Source organism: Malania oleifera, chromosome 5 (genome assembly GCF_029873635.1).
Source record: "Malania oleifera isolate guangnan ecotype guangnan chromosome 5, ASM2987363v1, whole genome shotgun sequence".
NCBI classification, from domain to species: Eukaryota; Viridiplantae; Streptophyta; class Magnoliopsida; order Santalales; family Ximeniaceae; genus Malania; species Malania oleifera.
The window spans coordinates 90988091-91009407 of NC_080421.1; the positions used below are offsets into that span (position 1 = coordinate 90988091).

General features: G+C 33.0%; 1 protein-coding gene across 1 annotated transcript; it reads left to right on the forward strand.

Moving 5' to 3' along the window:
- The first annotated feature begins 4862 nt into the window (after positions 1-4862).
- On the forward strand, positions 4863-20169 carry LOC131156184 (RNA demethylase ALKBH10B). The gene is made up of 7 exons (XM_058109657.1): positions 4863-5605; positions 12925-13052; positions 13212-13329; positions 13972-14088; positions 14211-14326; positions 14469-14623; positions 19376-20169. The coding sequence occupies exons 1-7, from the start codon at positions 5011-5013 to the stop codon at positions 19848-19850; spliced, it is 1704 nt and encodes a 567-aa protein (XP_057965640.1). The 5' UTR covers positions 4863-5010; the 3' UTR covers positions 19851-20169.
- Positions 20170-21317: the final 1148 nt, after the last annotated feature.

The following is a 21317-nucleotide window of genomic DNA, read 5'->3' on the forward strand; positions in this document are numbered from 1 at the left end:
TCTATTTTTAATATATTTGCATATATTTTTGGGTTAAGAAATGTTCTAATCCCTTCGGGTAAATTTTCAGCATTTCTTTCTATTCAAAAATAAAATTATATATATTTTTAACACAAAAATTGTGTGGCATGAGTTTATTTCTATGTTGCATTTTTTTTATGAAAATATGAGTAAAGATGAGATTTTTACGATATTATTTTAAATTGCATAAATTATAATAAAATGATTTTAAAACCCCTTATGGTAACGAAAGTTCAAAGTTACAGATGTTCGGTACCGTAACTTAAAATTTATACGGATCAGAGTGCACCCACACTGTTTACAGAGTGGTTATTTATGTTAGTAGATTTCTCCTGAGTGCACACCTGGTTCCGGATCAGAACTTAATAAGAAAAATCTCACTTAAAGTTTACGTAAGTTGATTTAGTTTGGTCGGCCAGCCAGCTAAGTCCAGTCTTCGAACTGCACAACCCAGTCATGGGGGTAAACATGACTTGCAGCAAACAGGCCTAAGAGTGATTTTTTTTATAATATATGTTTATACATATTTAATTACATGTACAAAGTTACTGATGATTTGAAGGAAAAGTGTAAATTTACGTGAAAAGAATCATTTTGGTGCTTAAATGACGATTTAAGGAAAACGTATAAGGAAAAATATATGTATGTTTATCATTAAATATTTTTACAGTTTTAAAGTTAAAAGTTTAATTTAACAGTTATAGTATATGATTATAAAATTTTACTGTTGAAATTGATGACAAAAATTTTATGCAGAAATTTTTAAATTTATATTTATTCTAAAAGGAATTTTAAAATTTTAGTATTAAATATTGTTTTACGAAATTTTTAAAAAAACTCATTTTGACCACACACTAATAATAATCTTATTTATTTACTGAGCGTCGTCTCACTCCAATCATATTTTTATTTCAGATAACTCTGAAGAGCATGTTGGAAATCAGGCTTAGTAAGCATGCAGGTGGGGATAAAAAAATAAAGATTTGTTTAGAAATATTAGTATGATGTCAGATATTTATGCTTGTGTAATTTTTCTTCTTTTGAAATAAATGAGTGTAATATGGATAATTAGTCCTCTGGTTTAATAAAAATTGAGTTTATTTTGCTTCCGCTGTAAATTAGTAGTAAAAAGTTAATATCTCAGACCCCTCGGGGTCGGGGTGTTACAAGAGAAGATCATGTAGTTTTTTGTATAATAGAGATTTGATCAATGTGATGACCTAAAAATATATATACGATTAAAACATAATAATAATAATAATAATAAAATAATAAAAATAGTCATAAGTTAATATCAATACAGAAGTGCTTTTCTGTAGGATCCTTAATTCCATGTTTGATGCCTAAGAAAGACTTTGTCTTAGCGAATGCTCAGAGATCATTACGGCTCAGTCACTCCCTGGAGGTCGACCTGGTCAAAATGAAATTTCATAGGATAAACATGATAGACACTGTTTGTACACGTCAATAAGTACATATACATAAAATAATGTTTTGACAGAAATAATTTGTAGAAATACATGGTAAAATAATAATAATAATAATAATAATAATAATATATGTATCCTATGCGGAACCTACAAGACTGTATGGGGTCCACATGAGTCCCAAAGTTGTGTGGGATCCACATGAGTCCTTAAGCTATATAGGGCTCATAAAATCATGTGAGAAATATTAGAGTTACGTAAGACCTACTTGAGTCTCGAAGTTGTGTGAGACCCACAAAACCATGTGGGGCCTACATGAGTTTTTGAAATTCGAACTTAATTTTTTTTTAAAAGAAAATACTAAAACATAACTTAAAAATAATAACAATGATAATGGTAATGATTTTAAAAAAAAATTTAAAAATAAAATAAAATAAATAAATTAATTAAGTAAATTAATTAAAAATTAATCAAATGGGAGTGTCGGCAAACACTCCAATTTTTCTCATATGAACTTCATCCCCATCCCATACCTAACCCATCCATACCCATTCCTTAATTTTTAAAAATTATAATTTCATCAATCTCCCCGCACTTTTACAAATTCAATTTTCTTACTCAAAATTTCCCTATAAATAGGAAGTTCTTAACATTCGTTTTTCACAAAAAAAAAAAAAAAAAATTCAAAGGAAAAGAACAATTAGTGAGTAAAAGAATTAGTGGTGGATGGAGAATTTTTGTTATAATTAAAATTTTCACTCACCCACTCTTTCCGATCTCATTTTTTAAAGATATTCATTGTGATCGTAGCATAAGATTAAGTAAGATGTAAGTAAATTTGATTATGTTAAATTTTTATTTAAAATTTATACCCGAATTTATTGGTAAGTAAATTTGATTATGTTAAATTTTTATTTAAAATTTTTACCCAAATTTATTTGTAAGTAAATTTTGATTGTGCTAATTATTTTCATAAAATTCTCCTAAAATTTTTTTTAAGCATGTTTAATTATACCAGTTTTATTTTTAATATACTTGTTTTTATTTTTGAGTTAAGAAATGTTCTAAACCCCTCGGGTATTTTATAGCAATAATTTTTATTCAATAAAATATTTTTAACACGAAAATTGTGTGGCATGAACTTATTTTTACGTTACATATTTAATGAACATATTAGTAAAAATGAGATTTTCATGATATTATTGTAATTTTATAAATTATATAATAAGATGTTTTCAAAACCCTTTATGGCACAGGCAATACAGAAAATTACGAATGTTCGATATTGTAACTTAAAGTTTAAACAGATCAGAGTGTACTCACGCTGTTTGTAAAGTGATTTTATATGATAGTGGATTTCTACTGAGTGTACACCTAAGTCGGATTAGGGTTTAATAGGAAAAATCTCACTTGTACATTGATTTGTTTGCCTGACTAGCCAATTAAGTCCAGTCTTCAGATCACATAACTCGGTCATGGAGGTAAACATGACTTACAATTAACAAGCCTAAGAATGGTTTTTACAGTATGTGTATATACATATCTAATTACGTATATAGAACTATTGATGAATTGAAAGAAAAATATATGTTTATGTGAACGAGGGTATTTTTGTGCCTAGATAATGATTTAATAAGGAATTATATATACATATATATATATATATATGTGTGTGTGTGTGTGTGTGTACATATCTAATTACGTATATAGAACTATTGATGAATTGAAGGAAAAATATATGTTTATGTAAACGAGGGTATTTTTGTGCCTAGATAATGATTTAATAAGGAATAATATATATATACATGATTGAGTATTATAGTTATAGTTTTAAAAGTTAAAAAGTTCAGTTTGATAGTTATAGTATATGATTATAAAATTTTACTGCTATCATCTAGTAAAAATTTTACGAAGAAAAATTTTTAAATTTATATTTATTTTTAAAACGTTTTTGAAATTATAGTATTAAATATTATTTTACAAAATTAAAATATTATGAAAGTTCATTTTGACCACACATTAATAATAATCTTATTTACTTATTGAATGTCGTCTTACGCCAATCATTATTTTACATTTCAGATCATTTTGAGGAGCGTACCAAAAATCTGGCGTAACTAGTGCATGGACGGGAATAGAAAAAGTAGAGTAGAATAAAAATTTAGTATAATACAATTTAGAATATGTTTGTATATTTTAGAATTTTAGAAATTTACATTTTAATAGTTGAGACATATATTTGTAATAAAGCTAATTAATGCTCTGCTAATAAAAATAATTTAAATTTATTTGTGTCCGCTGAAAAATTTATATGTAAGAATCCACTCGAGTTGTCCTTACAATCAACATGAATAGAATGAAATTAGAGTTAATTGAATCAAAGTTTTATGACTTATTTTAAAATAATAAAGTCATCAAGTTATAATAGAATGTGAGAAACGAAAACATTAATGATATAATCTTTTTAATAAATTTAGTTCCTTACCTTTTGCCCTAGTCAAGTTGCTTGCTACTATTTTTTTTATTTTTTGATTACGCACCAGGTAACGTGTCCGTTTTACGGTCCACATGACTAATCTTGCGTCCCTTGAAGTTGACCCCACAACTTCAAAAGGAGGGTAAATTCAAGAATTCAGGGGCGAAAACGAATCCGAGAGGATTTGAACACCTAATCTCGTGAAAGACACTTCCGCAGTCCGCACTCCCTAGTCAAGTTGCTTGCTACTATTGTTCCTATTAATGCAGTTGTCTTTTGAGCAATTGCAAAAATTGTTGTACAGTAAAAATGAACTAAATAAGTTGTATAATTCAAAATTAAAAATTATTATTTAATAAGTATAAAATATAAATTTAAGTTGAAGAGAATAAATGTAAGAAATGTTAAAACATATTTATAAAAACTATAAAAGAAAAAATAAAATTAAAGAAAATAAAAATTAGAATGTCAAGTATCACTCTCCTAGATAATAATGGACCGTGATGAATATTATCACTGATATATATATATATATATATATATATATATAATATGCATAGAATAAGCCGTCATCCTGACATTCATCGCCTCAATGAGTACAAATTTATTTTTAAAATTTTTATTTTCACTTTTTATTTTTTTTAAAAAAAACTTCGCTACGCAAATGTTCCTCGTGCCAAATATTATATATACCACGCAGTAACCTAACTGTTTTTGGTAACTCAAGGGCAGTTCTGTAATTTCATCCCACCTCCCCCTCCATCGGACCATCGCCAACCAGCCTCGCCCAACGAACCTTCATTTTCTTCCCTCAGCCACGTAAACCATTTACCATATGACACCTCAGCACTCGGTCCCACATATACGGACACACCACACCCACCCCCGGCCTCACAATCATGTATATATAACACCCTTCATAAAACCTCGAGCCCCCAAACCCTCGCTCTCTCTTCTCTCTCTCTCTCTCACACGTACATAACCCGATATTATCAGCTAAATTTCGACCCGCACGTGACGTTCCGATACGACACGATACGAACCGATATAAGAGAAGTTGGTGTCGCCTGTATCGGGAGAGCGGTGATGCCGACTGCGGCCGGACCAGCTTCGCCGTCCGATCGAGCGTCGGTGATGATGCCAATGCCAGCTCAATCTCAAGCTCAGGCTCAGGCTCAAGCTCAGCCTCAGCCTCAGGTCCAGCCGACGATGCTGTCCGAGGCGTTCGCCAAGGACGCGATCATCGCGTGGTTTCGGGGTGAGTTTGCGGCGGCTAACGCCATCATCGACGTTCTCTGCAACCACCTGGCGCAGCTGACGGCAGCCGCCGCCGGCCGCGGATCCGAGTACGAATCGGTGTTCGAGGCGATCCACCGGCGACGGCTGAACTGGATCCCAGTCTTGCAGATGCAGAAGTACCACTCCATCGCCGACGTGGCGCTGGAACTCCGGCGAGTCGCTGCGAATAAGGGGAACGCGGTTGGAAATGGAGAAGGCGCGAAGAAGAACGAAGAAGCTAAGGAAGTGAAGGAGGTGCATGTCTCGTCGAATGAGGAAGAGAACGAGACCGGAGAGGAATCTGGAGAACCTCCGAACGGAAAGTCGATGGAGAGTAATGGTGAGGTGGTGAATGATCATTTCGCGCGAGATGATGCACCTGAAAGTGAGATTTCCGATGCAGGTAAGTATTTATTTTCGATCTTCACAACTCGCCGGTTTGTTCAAATTATTGCTCTATCTGATAGTAGAATTTGATAGGTAAGGTTCTATTTTCTGCTTTTCGTTGGAATTTGTGCCTCGATATGGACTCAGCGAGTCGGATCATTCGGAGTTCTGCGAATCTCTGGAACTAAATCAGTTCTTTCTGTTTGCTAGCGGAGGAAGGCTTCCTTTAATACTTCCTTCGCGGTTTAGTCTTTCGCTTCAATTGCGAAACCAAGCAGCTCAGCAAATTTTAATCTTTGCAGTAGTTGCAATTAATTCTTGTTCGTTCCCTGATTAAAAGTATGTAAACTTTGAAGATTCAACTCTTGAATCTCATTTTTCGTCCTGAGTAAACGTAGAAAAATCCCTCAGATTTTGATTTTCGTTTCTCAAAATATTAGAAAAGATTGATACTTCAGATTGAGCCCAACAGAGAATTCAGAATGCCAACAAATTTTCCATTTCCGATCCGAAAAACAAGCCCAATTCTTTAAAGCCTGGACACTTTCTTCCCTGGATAGTGATCTTCACAGCTCAAGTCTCTTGAATTATAAAATTTAATATTGTATAATTTATATATATTATATGCCGTCCTCTACTCTTGGTGTTCAACTGTGATAGGTATCGTTTCAATTCGTTTAATGTTGATGACGACTGTTCAAAGCCTCAACCACATCTGTAGAATCCAGAATTTCACGACTTTGAAAACGAAAAATAAGAAGGAAAAAAAAAATCCGTGTTTTACCCATTTTCCCACCCCACAAAATGGCAAATCTGAATTCCTGAAAGACAATAATAAAGTCAAAAAAAGGTTAGAGAAAGTGGTTGATTTTTTCCCGAGGTTTTTGCGAGGGCTTGAGTATTTCGAGGCCGAGAAAAGCTTGGCTGCATTCGCCACTAGGGATTGACGATGTCTCGGCCTGTGTGAGATGCCTTTTACCGTAGGCGGCTCGCGACCTCAACCGTCTGATCTTAATCAGACGTCAGGCTGCCTTTCTGTTGGCTTTAATAACACCGGGTCATGTGAGAATTGAAATGGGGTTGGCGACTCGTTAGAGCGGACCGAGTGGCCGGGTCAACTCCGGGGTCATTGGGCGCGTTGGTGGAGGTGCTGTGATTCTGTGAATTGTGGTCCAAGGAAAGTGGGTGTTTGGACAGCAGGGGTGGGGCGTCCTTATGTTGGAAATCGCGCTATGCCACTCTTGTGGGGGTGAGCTTTTTGGAATGGGACAGGGGGTGGCCTTTTGTTTTGTCGCACTTGGCGGACAGAGATTAATATTAATGCCGTGCGCTTTTGCTTGCTGGGTGTGTGGGCAGCAAGCAAACATGACCAAAAGGTGACAGGGGCTTGGGAAGGAAGGAGCAGGGAAAGTGCTAAACTGGTGAGCGGTGAGTGGTGATGTTGCCTGCAAAAAGCTGAGAAAGGAAGCTCACGACGGAAGGTTAAAAACATATGGAGAAATCATGATGAGTGAGTGCGCTGATGATACATGCTGGTGTCCTGAAAAAATTAGGTACTAGCTGGTCACGCAAGGGAATGAAGAATGACACCATAGAAGCACATGTGATTGAGTAAATGACAATGTTTCTCCCAGAGTTGGATTGGTACAGCAGGGAAAGGATTTTCTGACATTTTTTCTCTCTTTTTTGGGTGGGAATGGGAAGAAGAGAATGTTGTCAGCTCTAAGCTGTGCCATTTGATTTGGTTCCTTACGATGCTTCATGAGTTAGATTTTGGATTAAAAATGTTATTACTTCATACTTTAATGATGTAGCATCATGTGAATTAGAGGAAATGATTTCTTGACCGAGGACTTATAAATCACTTTGGAGTTTAGAAATAGTAATTATTTAATAGTGTGTGTGTGTAGCCCTTATGAGATTTTTATATCAAATGGCATTTGTAGGGGTGTTTGTGTAAGTTAACCTAATATGGTTAGAAAGTTATCAAATTTTCCTATATTATATGGTGCAATAAACCAATAACAACATTTATTATACAGAGTGTTTTAATAACTGTCCTATATTATCTTTTACAATGAAAGGCACACATAAAATATATTCTCCGTATATTTTGAATGAAAATAATGAGTTTTATCATAAAAATAGTTTTTGAACAAAAGTACTTGAATCATGTTTAATTGTTTATTCATGCTTGTGGATGGGGTGTGACGTTATAAAAGAATATCCAACTGAAAAATATCTTGTTTTTGTGAATTGAGGATGGAAACTAGGACTCAGGTCACCCCGTTGGAAACTAGAGCAAGACTGCAAGTTTCAATAATGAAAGGAGAGAATGAGAAGGGAGATAAACAGAATTTATAGAGTGAGGGAGAGAGAGAGAGAGAGAGAGAGAGAGAGAGGGAAGAAAAAGACGTGATGGAATATCTCTATATGGATAATTCTAGGGATTCATATTCTACTAAAAGATTTACAAATTAAGGACTGGTCTTTGTCTATCTCTTCTCTTCCTTGTTCCTGTCCTGCATCAAGAAGAACTAGAAAATATTAGCTAAAGGTTGCATAATAGAACTGTAAACTATAAATTATTCTCACATTTCTAACTCCTAAGTGTTGAAACTTGATATACATTATTGGTCTATTACCTAATAGTTTAAGCTTTTAGGTGAAGTGGTTGCTAACAAGGGATTGGAGCTGTAGCTTCCAAGAGGTCTTAGGTTCTAGTCTTGCTACCTGCATTTATTTTGTGGTGATTAAAAAATATCTTATTTCGTATAATGGGTGTTATTATCATTTGTTTGTCTCTCCATGTACAACTGGACCGCACAGGCGGGAGTGTGTTAAGTTGTTAACGGGCTGATATACATTGTATTGGTAAAGTGGTTTGCCAACAGCTTAAGATTTTAAGTAAAATGGTTGCTAGTACTAAAGTTCACTCAAACATCGAACTCTATCTCACTAAAATCACCGGTCTGCATATTTATCTGCAGTTTGCTCATGCTTATTAACTTGTATTTTTCCATTATTTTAAACCCATTTTTGCTAAGTGATTACTATCCTTGTGCTTTTATTTTGATACATCATTTGAAAATTTCAAATTATAATATGATTGCTGACCTTCGATCAGCAAGGCTCTCTTCTTAAGGCAACAACCACACTCAGCCAAACACCCCCTTTGCCTATGAGGAGTGGACCTTACTGCCTCAGTGCTGGCAGAAAGGCCTGACAAACCAAATAACCTTCCCAAGGCAAGTGGGCAAGTGGACGGCTTTACCTCTCCCGATTGGATTAAGTACAGTTGGGAATGGGTTCTCTCTGCATTTATGACCTTTTTTTTTGGGTGAGGGGGAATGGGAGAAGAGAATGTTGTCTGCCTGAAATTGTGTGTCTTGGTCATTTATGATGTCATACGTGTTAGATTCAGGATAAATAGGTAACTGTTTCATTGTCTTGATGATTTGGCATCATGTAAAGAGAGGAAAGTATTTTCACAGCGACTTGTACAAATAAACAAGGATGAGGACAAAGTCCCTTAGAGTTCAGATGCAGTAATTTATTCAATGGTATATATATATATATATATATATATATATATATATATATTTCCATCTACAGCTCCCAAGAGATCTATGTGTCAAAGGACGTTTTTTGGCTTAATGAGAAATAGAACATGGCTAGAAAACCATCCCATTTAGCTATTGTATCTGGTGAGATAAGCTAATAACAACATTTATTATTCCAAATGTTTTCCAACATGTTCTCTTGCTATCACACAACAATGATACAGACACACTACGGTTTAGAAAACTGGTCAGTGATAGATTGACCAGTTCAATTCAACCACTAGCTCATCATTAATTTCATATTTATATTTCACCTACAATTGTATTACATATTTATGCACAATGGAGTAAATAAGTGTTCACTATTATATTCAACAATAAACTACACGACATATATTCTGTGTAGTTGGAATGAAAGTAGTTGTTTTTATTATAAAAATATTTTTTAAAATAATAATTATACACACACTGGTCAGTCTCTCTTTTTTTTATCCTTTTTTTTTGTAAATATTTTACCGCTTTAACTGGTTTTAACCAGTTTATACCAAATTGATTTTTACATGTTTTGTCCATTAACAACCAGTCTGAATTGGTGGGGTTTTTTTTATAAAAAAAAAATACTGCATAACAGGGGAAAAAAATAATGTTGACACAACAAATTTCATATTAATTACTGCTGCCTCTGAGTTGTGAAATTGTGTTAAGACTTCCCTTTTTTGTCATGTATAATGTAGTACATTATATTCTCCATGTGGTTTTTGAGCTTGCTACAAAGTTCTACAAATCAGAATAGCAAATGACAAGTTCAAAAGTATGAATGCTGAAGCAACTTGAGATTCAGATGCTTTTGTATGAAGTTCCCTGAATTGCATGTAATTTGGGATTCTTGGCATTAATTTGAGGATCTAGCTAACCTGACCAAAATTGATTAACTTAAGCTTCCAAGTGAACCAATACCAGACTCAACCAAGAACCAACCCAATCTTCCCTTAATTTTCAGTCAGCTGAACTGACAAGATTATTAAATTTTCAATCTTTTACAACAAGATTCTTCTTTGATTTTTTTTTTTAAAAAATATTTTATATTAGAAGAAAGTCTTTGTGATGAAGGTGCAGTATTTCTTTATGTAATATAGCAGAGTTTGTAAAAGTTGGCAAACAAGATTGAGATACATTTCTGGAATTTTTTTGAAGTTTCTGTTGTGTTTGACAGTATTAGAAATGTTAGGAGAGTAGGAACACAATGGGGGTGGGTTTGAGATTGGTCGAATGACTTGAACCCAGTCCAATGATGCCCTGATCTTGATGTTTGAGAAATTCCATTAGTAGGGGTGGGATAGGGTGGGTTACTTGGTCAACTATGTACTGAATAAGCACTAGTAGATAAAAAGCACATGGCAGTGGTTTGTAACTAGGAACTGGCTAAAATAAATCCTCCATCAAACTTAAGTCCAAGCCCATGTTCAGTTTTGGTTGCTGGAACCTGTGCTAGAGTTCACCTCACCCAATTAGAAGTTCTAAGTAGAGGAGAGTGTACAGGTGGGGCAGATGTATTGCTAAGAAGCACCCACACTGACATGGGACATGGACATGACATGATACAAATATGGCGAGACCGTGTGATGGCAATTTTTTGGAAGGCCAGGATATACGACAGTGGGGACACATCAATTAATTAATTTTAAAAATACATATTTAGGCATATTTATTATTGGTTTTCCCTTTTAAATGTAAAATATTGTGGTAAAGTACATTTGCAATAATTTATAGGCATTATTAGTGCACTTTCTAAACAGTAAACTTCATTTATATATGTTGCATTCATATTTCATAAAATTTAACACTATGCATCCAAAAAATGTACCAGTAGATTCATAACATAATTATAAAAGTATCATCTACAATGCCAAAAAAAAAAAAAAAGCATAGAAAAAGGATAAAAAACCATAACAAAAACCAACCAGTCAACTAGCAACAAGAAGCATGGAAAATATTGGTCCAAGAACAAGTAGTAATCTAGCAAAAAAATACAAGAAAAACACAAAATATGTGTTAGGCCTTGTTGAGGCCATGTTTGAAAATAAAATTATTTGATTTAATTTTTCGACACATGTTGGACTTGTGTTTGTTGGACATATGTTAGGGTATGTTGGACGCATATCTGTTTGTGTCGCATATTAGATATTATTTGAGACTCAGGGATTCTTGGAATGTCAGTGCTTCCTAAGTGTATTTGCCAGGAATTGAAGAAAGAAGATTTTTGAAGGAGTGAAAATGTAGCACCTAGTGCAAAGGTTCCCAAGCCATAGGGCGCCTAAGGAGGACATGGTGTATGTATTCTTACTTTCATGTTTGAACTTTGGAGAGATTGTTTCTGTAATTTGTACCTTTGACTTTCAGGATTAGAGGCAATATCCTTAGTCAAGGCTCCCCCTTGTGGCGATTTGGGAAATATTAGGAAAACGTTGAGGGATTTAATGGTTTGGCTGGAGTAGAAATTTTTTTTTTTTTTTTTGTTATTTATTTAGAAATTTGACAAAGATCGAATGGATTCTTGGAGAGGATAAAACTATAAATGATGGATTGGTAGCCATACGTGACTTTGGAATTAAAAAGAAAGAAAAAACTAGGGTAGGACATTTGCAGTGTAAGAGAATCCTTGCATTATTGAGCATGATAGAAAAAACTAGGGTAGGACATTGAGTATGATTTTGGGTGGATTTCTTAAACAATAGTTGGAGTTGAAGCGAGGTTGTCTTAAGAGTCAACACATTGCAAAATCACCCCTTTGAAATTCTTCCTAGAGAATTAGAGAAAATTGTGAAAATTAGGGAGAATTGATTGAATGAGAATTTTCAGAATTGAGGAGTTTAAGATAATTTGTTTGCTAAAGTTGTATGGAATCTTCAGAGATGTTTATTTTGTTGCTCCATTATTATTTCATCACTTTTACAATATGCTCATTCTCTTAAAAAAATTTCAAGCTTCTTTGTAATGGAGGAGTTCTTGTTTATTGGATCTAGACATTCATGAAAGTTGATTTTTTTTTTTGTGTTTAGTATGTATGTGGCAAAAGGTGGGAAAAATTAAAGGAAAAAAGTCTCAAATTTATCTGTCTTTGAACCCCAACTCAATTTCTCAAAGTCACCGTCTTAAGGAAAGGGCTGGCCACCTAATTCACTAAACAAGTGAAGGTATTTAACAATTGATGATGGAAAGATAGAAGAGGAAGGCATGATAGGCATTTAATTGAAAACTGCAGATTAGGAAAGATTTGGCATAGGAATACATTGAGTTTGAAGGAGCTGAAGAGTTATGAATAATTCATTGAAGAATTTAATAATATTTGAGGATATACTCATTGCATCCCTCCCATTTTGTTACTTTTGTTGGTAAATATTTTCTAAGAGTCTATGACTAGATATAGGGAGGTTTGAAATTTTTAGTAAGGTCAAAAGAATAATTGGTATAAATATGTCTCTTCTATATGATTGGTTTCTTTCTTTCTTTAAATTTTTCCTTTCTTCTTTTTTTTTTAAGATGATTTTTTTTTTTTGCTTTGATAATTTTCTTCTTAAAGACTATTTCCCCTTAAAGTTGCTTTAACAAGGGTATTGGCCTGTTAGAATTTAAATGATGAGCTCCCCAGCAATGTATAACAAAAATAATTTTTTTATGGACCAACCATTCTTATACTGCTTATAATTATTTGTATACTATTATATTTATGGCCTCAGTAATAAACAATTTGTTGTTTCTATTTGACATGCAGGATCTCAATCACAACCCACTTTGGAAAACACACAAATCTGTTCAAACCATGAAGATTGTGGGGCACGTTCTGCTCGGATCAAGTTGACAAAAGGTTTCGTAGCCAAGGAGCCAGTGAAAGGGCATATGGCGAGTTCTTTCCTTCACAACTTAAGACACACAATTGTCTCCTCCCCATTGAAAACAAATTCTTTCTGAAAAAAAATGGAATTCAAAGAAATATATTTACGTACTACAGAAGAAAAAACTGCTGGCTGGAACTGACTGACAATTAATTGAAACTGGCAGGTGAATGTCTTGAAAGGACTGAAGTTGTATGAGGATGTATTCGCTGAATCAGAACTCTCAAAACTGACTGACTTTGTGAATGAACTACGAGTTGCTGGTCAGAATGGAGAACTCTCAGGTTTCAAAGCCTTTCTTCTCAATCATTTTTGACTGAGACCAAATTTTTTTGAGTGTTAATGAATGCTCTGCAACTCATGGAAACCAATAATTTTTAGACTGCAAAAGATGTCTAGTTTGGGTCAAACTGTAGCCATTTGTATTTCTGATAAGCTTTAGTTCTGTTGATGCCAAAAATTTGAATCCCGATCTTCACGCCCGCAGACCATAGTGATCACTTGCGACCAAGGGAAAAAGAAAGAGCTGGGGAGATCCCAGTGGCCCCTGGGGGCCTCCTCCGATGCTCAAATCAAAGTTCGGATTGAGTATATGTAATTTTAATTATAATCCTAGAGTGTATTATAGTCCTAAATCCTCCCTTACCTCAACCTGACCTCTCCTTTTATAGGTGAGTCCCCTCCCCCCCCCCCCCCCCCCCCCCACCCCCACCTTCACCTTCCCCTTCCCGGAATAAATGGCTTCCATCTTACCCTGGGGGGGCTATTAACTTGAAGCATTTTTTATTCTTCTCTGGCAGGCTGGTTGTGTCATAATACTATGAGGCAATAGAATAGCTTTTCTTAGCAAAAACAACTTATTACTGCAAATTGATTGTGATGTCTTGTTGCTAACATCTAAGTGAATTTTGTGTGAACAAAAATAGGCGAGACTTTCATTTTATTCAACAAGCAGATGAAGGGAAACAAGAGAGAGCTAATTCAGCTTGGGATTCCTATTTTTGGGCAGATACGTGAGGAAGAAACAAGTATACACCAAAAGAGTAAGATATTTAGTAGATGTTTCTTATTTCTTCAAAGTCTGGATTTGCTCCTGAAGAATTATTATATAAATTTTCCACTTCTTAAATTCTGGGAAATATCTAATCACAACATGTGTTCTCAGGCAATATTGAGCCAATTCCTGCTTTTCTTCAAGGTGTCATTGATCATCTTATTCTGTGGCAACTGATACCAGATTATAAAAAACCCAACAGCTGCATCATAAATTTCTTTGATGAGGTATTCATTTATTTGCTATGTGATTGGGTTCCCTTTCTACTAATGTAGAGTGTGTAATAAATTTCTAGAGCAGTTTTACAAATCTTGATTTTGTTTGAAGGAGGCCAAGAAATGGATTCACAAATTTGATATTTTTCTGTAGGGGGAATATTCACAGCCTTTTCTGAAACCACCTCATCTGGACCAACCTATCTCCACTCTGTTGCTTTCTGAGTCAACAATGGCTTTCGGACGCACTCTTGTGAGTGATAGTGATGGGAACTTCAAAGGACCACTCATGCTTTCATTGAAGGAAGGGTAAGTGCTCAAAATTCTTTAACTTGCGTTGTGGGGAGAGAACTTGAAATTTATATCCTCGTTTAAAGCTTGCGGACCTTGAAAAAACTGCGATACAATCCAAGATGTTAGATTCTATAAATCTAGAACGTGCTTGTAGGAATTAAGATGACAGCAGAAGAAGGGGGGACCCCAGCTACCAAATGGCAACATTCGGTCCAAAAAATGTGGATGTTTGCCTCCAACATGTCAAATTTTTATTTCTCTTTTCAGGATTTGCTTTGATCCTCCTTTCATAGATTTATCCAACTCTAATTCCAGGGGAGTTTCTAATTTGGAGCTCACTGCACCTTTGGTAGAAAATTTTATCTGATACCATGTCTTTGTGGGACACTCACGCACTCTTTATATAGGGTTCTAGAGTTCCAAAACTTGAAAATTTCCACGTATACACACAGCAAAAAACTTTAACTGACAATTTAGAATAATAAAGATTATAGGAGGATACGTGAAAGACATGGATATGGAGATAAAAATGAGTCTAGGGATATGATCTCAAGACTTCGTCATGACATGATTTTATTATAATGAATACTTGTTTTAAGAAGAGAGAAGAACACTTAATAGTCTTCAAGAGTGGATTAACTAAAAATCAAACATTTTTTTTTTTTTAAAACTAGGAGATCAGATCGTTTATCATATGAGAATTGTAAAGCTATCTCAGCTGAAAGCTTTACTACACGTCATAGAGTTTTAGTATTAGATATATGTATTAAAAAATAGAAGAGAAAAGACAATATAAATCAATGCAAAAGAACTAGGTGGTAGAACCTTAAAAGGAGAAAATATATTAAATTTTAAAATAAAGTAATCAAAGATGGTTATTTAATAATAGAGGATGGTGTAGACACAAGCACTATTTGGAGTAAGCTAACTAGCTATTTTAAAAAGATAACAAAAGAGATTTTAGGTGAATTAAGAGGAAGATTCTCAGATAATAAGAAAGTTGGTGGCGGGATCAAGATGTCTAAAAAGTTATAAAGACAAAAAAAAAATAAAATATATGGTATAAAACATGCAAAGATATAGAGACATGTAAAACTTTGAAAAGTATAAAGAGGTCAAAAAAATGCAAAAAATGCCATTAACAAAGCTAAACATAGATCATATAATAATTTATATGTTAGATTAGATACAAAAGAAGGAGAAAAAGATATATTTAAACTTCTTGGAGTTAGAGAAAGCAAGAGTAAGGACTTAGGTAATATAAAATGTAGAAAAAGTGAGGATGATATTGCCTTGGTTAAGGAAGGCGGCATAAAAGCAAAGATAGTGAAGTTACTTTAGTAAGCTATTAAATATGAGATATATTTGCAAAATTAGAGTTAATGAAGTTACGTTAATATTAGAAAAATAAAAAATGGGAAAAACTATTTGATTGTATAACATCCAAATTGAAGCTTGGAAATGCTTATGTGATAATGGAATTATATGGTTAATTAATTTATTTAATATACTTATAAAAAACTAAGAAATTACCAGACAAATGAAAGAAAACACTTTAATACCTATATATGAAAACAAGGATATATTCAAAAATGGAAAAAAACTATAGGATCGAATAACATCTCACTTGAAAGTTTGGAAATGCCTACCTAATAATGGAATTATATGATTAACCAATTTATTTAATACAATTATAAAAATTAAGAAAATTCTAGATGAATGGAGGAAAAAAATACTTTAATACATATATATAAAAATACAAAGATATTCAAAATTGTAATAACTATCATGAAATTAAACTTATGAGTCATTAATGAAACTATGAAAAAGAGTAGCTGAACAAAGATTAAGGTTAGAAATGAGTGTATCAGAAAATCAATTTGATTTTATGCTTGGAAAACCTACTACAGGAGCTATATGTCTTTTAAGAACATTAATGGAAAGGTTTGGAGAAAAGAAGGGGACTTGGATATAAATTTTAGCCCTTGTTTGGTAGCACTTAAAAAATAAGTGATTAAAATAAGTACTTTTACAAAAAAAAAAAAAAAAAAGGGGATTAGACTCATACTACAATAAACACTTGTTACAAAAAGTGCTTTTTCAGTACCACTTTTTTGAGAACTATTTTAGTGAATTTTGAGAAACAATTTAAGATAACTTTTTGGCTACTTATAAGTGACTGTTCATAGGCTGGTTAATTTTGTAATATAAAAAAATTTAGTAACTATATTATAATTTAAAAATTACATTAAAAGATAATCATGTGCGATTTTTATTATTAATTATAATATATTAATTATTAATGAAACATAATTCAATTCTAAAATAAAAAAAGAACCATCTTTTAATTAAATTAATATTAAAAATTAAAAATACGAATTAATAATATTATTTTAACATAAATTAATATGATAATCATATGTTATAAATATAAATTAAGAACAAGATTATTGTTAATCATAAAAATAATGTTATATTATTTTTACTTAATAAAAATATTTTTAAATATTAATTAAAAATTAATCATATATTATTTTATTATACATTATAACCTATTAATTATTAATAAAATATAATTAAATTTAAAAATGAATAAAAAAATCATCTATGAACTTAAATTAACATTAAATAAACTAAAAATTTTAATTTAGGCATCAATACTATTTTTAACATAAATTAATGAGATAATCATATATTATAAATATAAATTAATAACAAGATTATTGTTAATTAATAAATAATAATATTAAATTATTTTAGTTGATAGACAATGTTTAAATTTTAATAATAAAATTAATATAATTATCATTTAAATTTCAAATAATAAAAATCTTAATATTTTTATTTAAATATATTTTAAAATTAATTATATATTTTTTTATTATGTTTTATGATATATTAGTTATTATAATTTAATTTTTTGTTGAACAAGAACTATTTATTAATTTAAATTAAATTAAATAAATTAAAATTTTGATTTTAATTAATTATATTATTTATATCATAATTTAATATGATGGTAATGTGTTATAAATATACATTAATAAAAAGATTATTGTTAATTAAAAATAATATTCTTATATTATTTTTTAATAAAAATATTTAAATTTTAATTATAAATAATTATTAATGAAATCGTTAATTAAAAATATTAGTATTTATAATTTAAAATATGTTGAAAAATAATCGTACAGTACCCTATAATAAAAGTAAGTATTCAAATGTCACTTATTTTAAACACAAGCAAACACCACTTATAACTTTAAGTACTTTTCTAATTCAACACATATCATCAGTACTTATTAAATTCAATATTTTTTCCTAAAAAGAACTTCTAAATAAGTAGTTCCAAACGATCTTTTATTGACTTAGAGAAAACATATGATAGAGTACACAGAGAAGTTATATGGTGGGTTTTAGAAAAAAAGACGAATGTAGTAAGTATACTGATATTATTAAGGATATGTATGATGGAGTAGTGTTTATTGTTAGGATTATAGGTGGAGAGATTGGGGAATTTCCAATCACAATAGGTGTAGATCAAGGGTCTACTTCGAGCCCTTATCTTTTTGCTCAAGTGATCGACGAACTTACAATAAGCATCCAAAATGAGGTTCCATGGTGTATGTTGTTTGCATATGATATAATCTTGATTGATGAAACTAGGGGTAGAGTATAATCTGAGTTAGAATTGTGGAGAAAAATTTTAAAATATAAAGGTTTTAGGATAAGTAAAAATAAGATAGAATATATGGACGCTTGGAAGCGTCAATTTCAAACCTTGAATTTGGATTTAAGTGGACTTGGACAAATTTTAATATAATTTTATATAATATTTTGTCCAAATCTAGACAAATCCAAATCCAATGTCTCTTTGAAACATAGGGGTAATGTAATTTCAGTTGCAAAAGGAGGAATATTAGAGAAAAGATAAAACTTGGGGTTAAGAAATCAATAACACTAATAGATTTCAATATCTTGGATTTAATATGCAAGTTGAAGGAGAGATTGAAGGTGATGTAATGTATATCATTAAGGTAGATTGGGTAAAATGAAAAAGTGCTTCAAGCGTGTTGTGTGATCGTAGAATACCCTTAAAATTAAAAGGGAAGTTCTATTTGATGGCTCTAAGATTGGTTATGTTATATGAATCAGAATGTTGGACAATTAAAAAATAACATATCCAAAAAAATAGTTTCAAAACTAAAAATGTTAAGGTTGATGAGTGGTATAATATTAAAAGATAAATTAAGGAACAAACACATTCGTGGTAAGTTAGGTGACGGTCCTATAAAAGATAAGGTAAGGGTGGGATGTCACGGATGATTTGGGCATTTACAACATGAGCCAAATAGTGTGCTAGTGAGGTGGAGTGAGTTAGTAATAAGGGCAGAGATAGGCTTAAAGTGATTTAGAATGAGTCAAGTGTGTAAAGATTTAATAGCTTTGAATATGTTGGAGGAAATTGTCTATGTTTAAATTGCGTTAAAAGATTCATGTAACCGATCTCACTTAATACCGATCTCACCTAATAAAATTTAAGGCTTGATTTGTTATTATTTTTCCCCTTCCTTAGCTGAGCAGTATCTCCATAAGCTAGAATGCTGGCTTCCCGACACATCATTCTTAACAATGTTGTCATACACAGCTTTCTTACATATTTCTCATCTGTATCTATTAGTCGCCAGCATTGTATGGGGTGTTCTCGACATGACTAATTTTAACATTTCATCCAGTATAATGCAGAATTTTGGTCATTTGCTGCAGATCTCTCTTGGTTTTGCGAGGAAACAGTGCTGACATGGCAAGACACGTCATGTGTCCATCTCCAATCAAAAGGGTCAGCATCACGTTCTTCAGAGTTAGGCCAGAGTCCAACCAAAGTCGGTCACCAACAACTCCTCCCCTGACTACAGCCATGACTGTATGGCAGCCAGGCGTCCCAAACCCACAGACAATGCCTAATGGAGTAGCGAATGGCTACGAGACAATGGATTTGATCCCTAAATGGGGTGTCCTCCGTGCCCCAGTGGTTATGTTAGCCCCAATGCGCCCCATGGTGTTGAGCCCCCGAAGGATTCCACATGGCGGTACCGGAGTTTTCTTGCCCTGGACTGTTGGATCCAGAAAGCCTGCAAAGCATCTTCCACCGCGTGCCCAGAAGGGGCGGTTTCTTGCGCTGCCTCCGCCGGTTGAAACCCGTGTAGCAGAGCCTACTTCAGATTCCAGCATCAGTGTTTGAGGGAAAAGTGGTATGAAGATAGATGCTGCTAGGGCCAAAGCCATTTGGATTGGCATTGTTCTTGCTCTCCTCTTTCTCAACAAGAGCTGCTCTTACTGTACAAACAACGCCTCAGGTGCTCTGAGAGGAATCTGCCTGCTTTATTTTTATAGTTTTTTCTTTCCTTAGCGTGAGTAGCCTTGGACGCCAATCATGGCAATGCTTTAGAATAGGTGAGCTTTGAGTTTGAGGCTTGTGGATTAACCGTGATAGAGGGCGGAATGATTTTTGTATTTTTAGTTTCGTTTCATATATTATATGCTATATGATATTTTCCTTTTGTTTCTTTTCTCCCCCCTCCCCTCTCTTTCTAGGGAATGAATGAGCCTTGTGAAAACCACGACTTCAGCAAAGAATTTCTTATCTCCATTTAAATATTTATTTGGACTTATGTGCTGCCTCTTGTTTCTAAACCCAGTGACGGCATAAAACATTTGGCTTGTTCTTGTTATATGCAAGGTAAAAGATACATTTTGCCCGGTCCTTGTTTCTTAGTTTTGGTTCAATATTGTAACAGAAAAAAAAAACTAGCTTGACTGCTTTATTTGTGGCAATTTCACTACATTCTTATTTGCAAATGATTGAAACCTATTCAATCGAGCTGTTTGACAGCAAGGCCTAGCAATTCAAGCTTCAATTTAGATAAAGTCAGCTAGGGCTTTATTTGATAATGCTAATGAGCTCAGAGCCTCATAAACCCAGTTTATTCCAGCTTGTTGTCTAGAGTAACATGGCCACTGGCTACAAACTGCTTGGATGCAATAAGCGATCAGGGCCAAAATCTCGTGCAAAGATTGTTTTAAGATTTTCAGCCAGCTAGAAAGCTTACAGCAGCCTCTGCTACTAGGCTTGGTAAGTATCATTTATAAACTATAAATAAACCATTCAGCCACTCAAAATCCCAATTATAGATCTGTATTGAAGCTTAAAATTACAACTAAAATGACATTTTTCTATTAAAAAAAAAAAAAAAGTAATTACTTTGTGTTTGAAAGCATGAATTTTGAACCTTTGATTTGAATCTGTGTGGATTTGGAGAAAACACCATACAAACTTATATTCAAGTCCGCACAAATCCTAATCCAAGACTTGAAAAATATGCTCCAATTCCCAAACATAACCTTAGCTTATAAGGAGCTGGAAGAGAAGTCCAAGAAAAATGAGAACTGATATCACTTCAAAGATGTTGCAAACAGCATGATAACATTCCTCATGTTCAAATTACAACACAAACAATCTTGCTTTGAGTTCTCATATTCTCTTGATTTGAAGGGAAGATCAACCTCCAACTCTTAGTAGGACCCAAAAATCAAACAAACAACATAAAATCTACATGTTTCAGAAGCAATCTCAGGGCAAAATGACCTTGCCTTCATTTGTTTACGTTAGAAAAAGAGCAAAGTGGGGAAAAAGAATTTGAAATTAGCC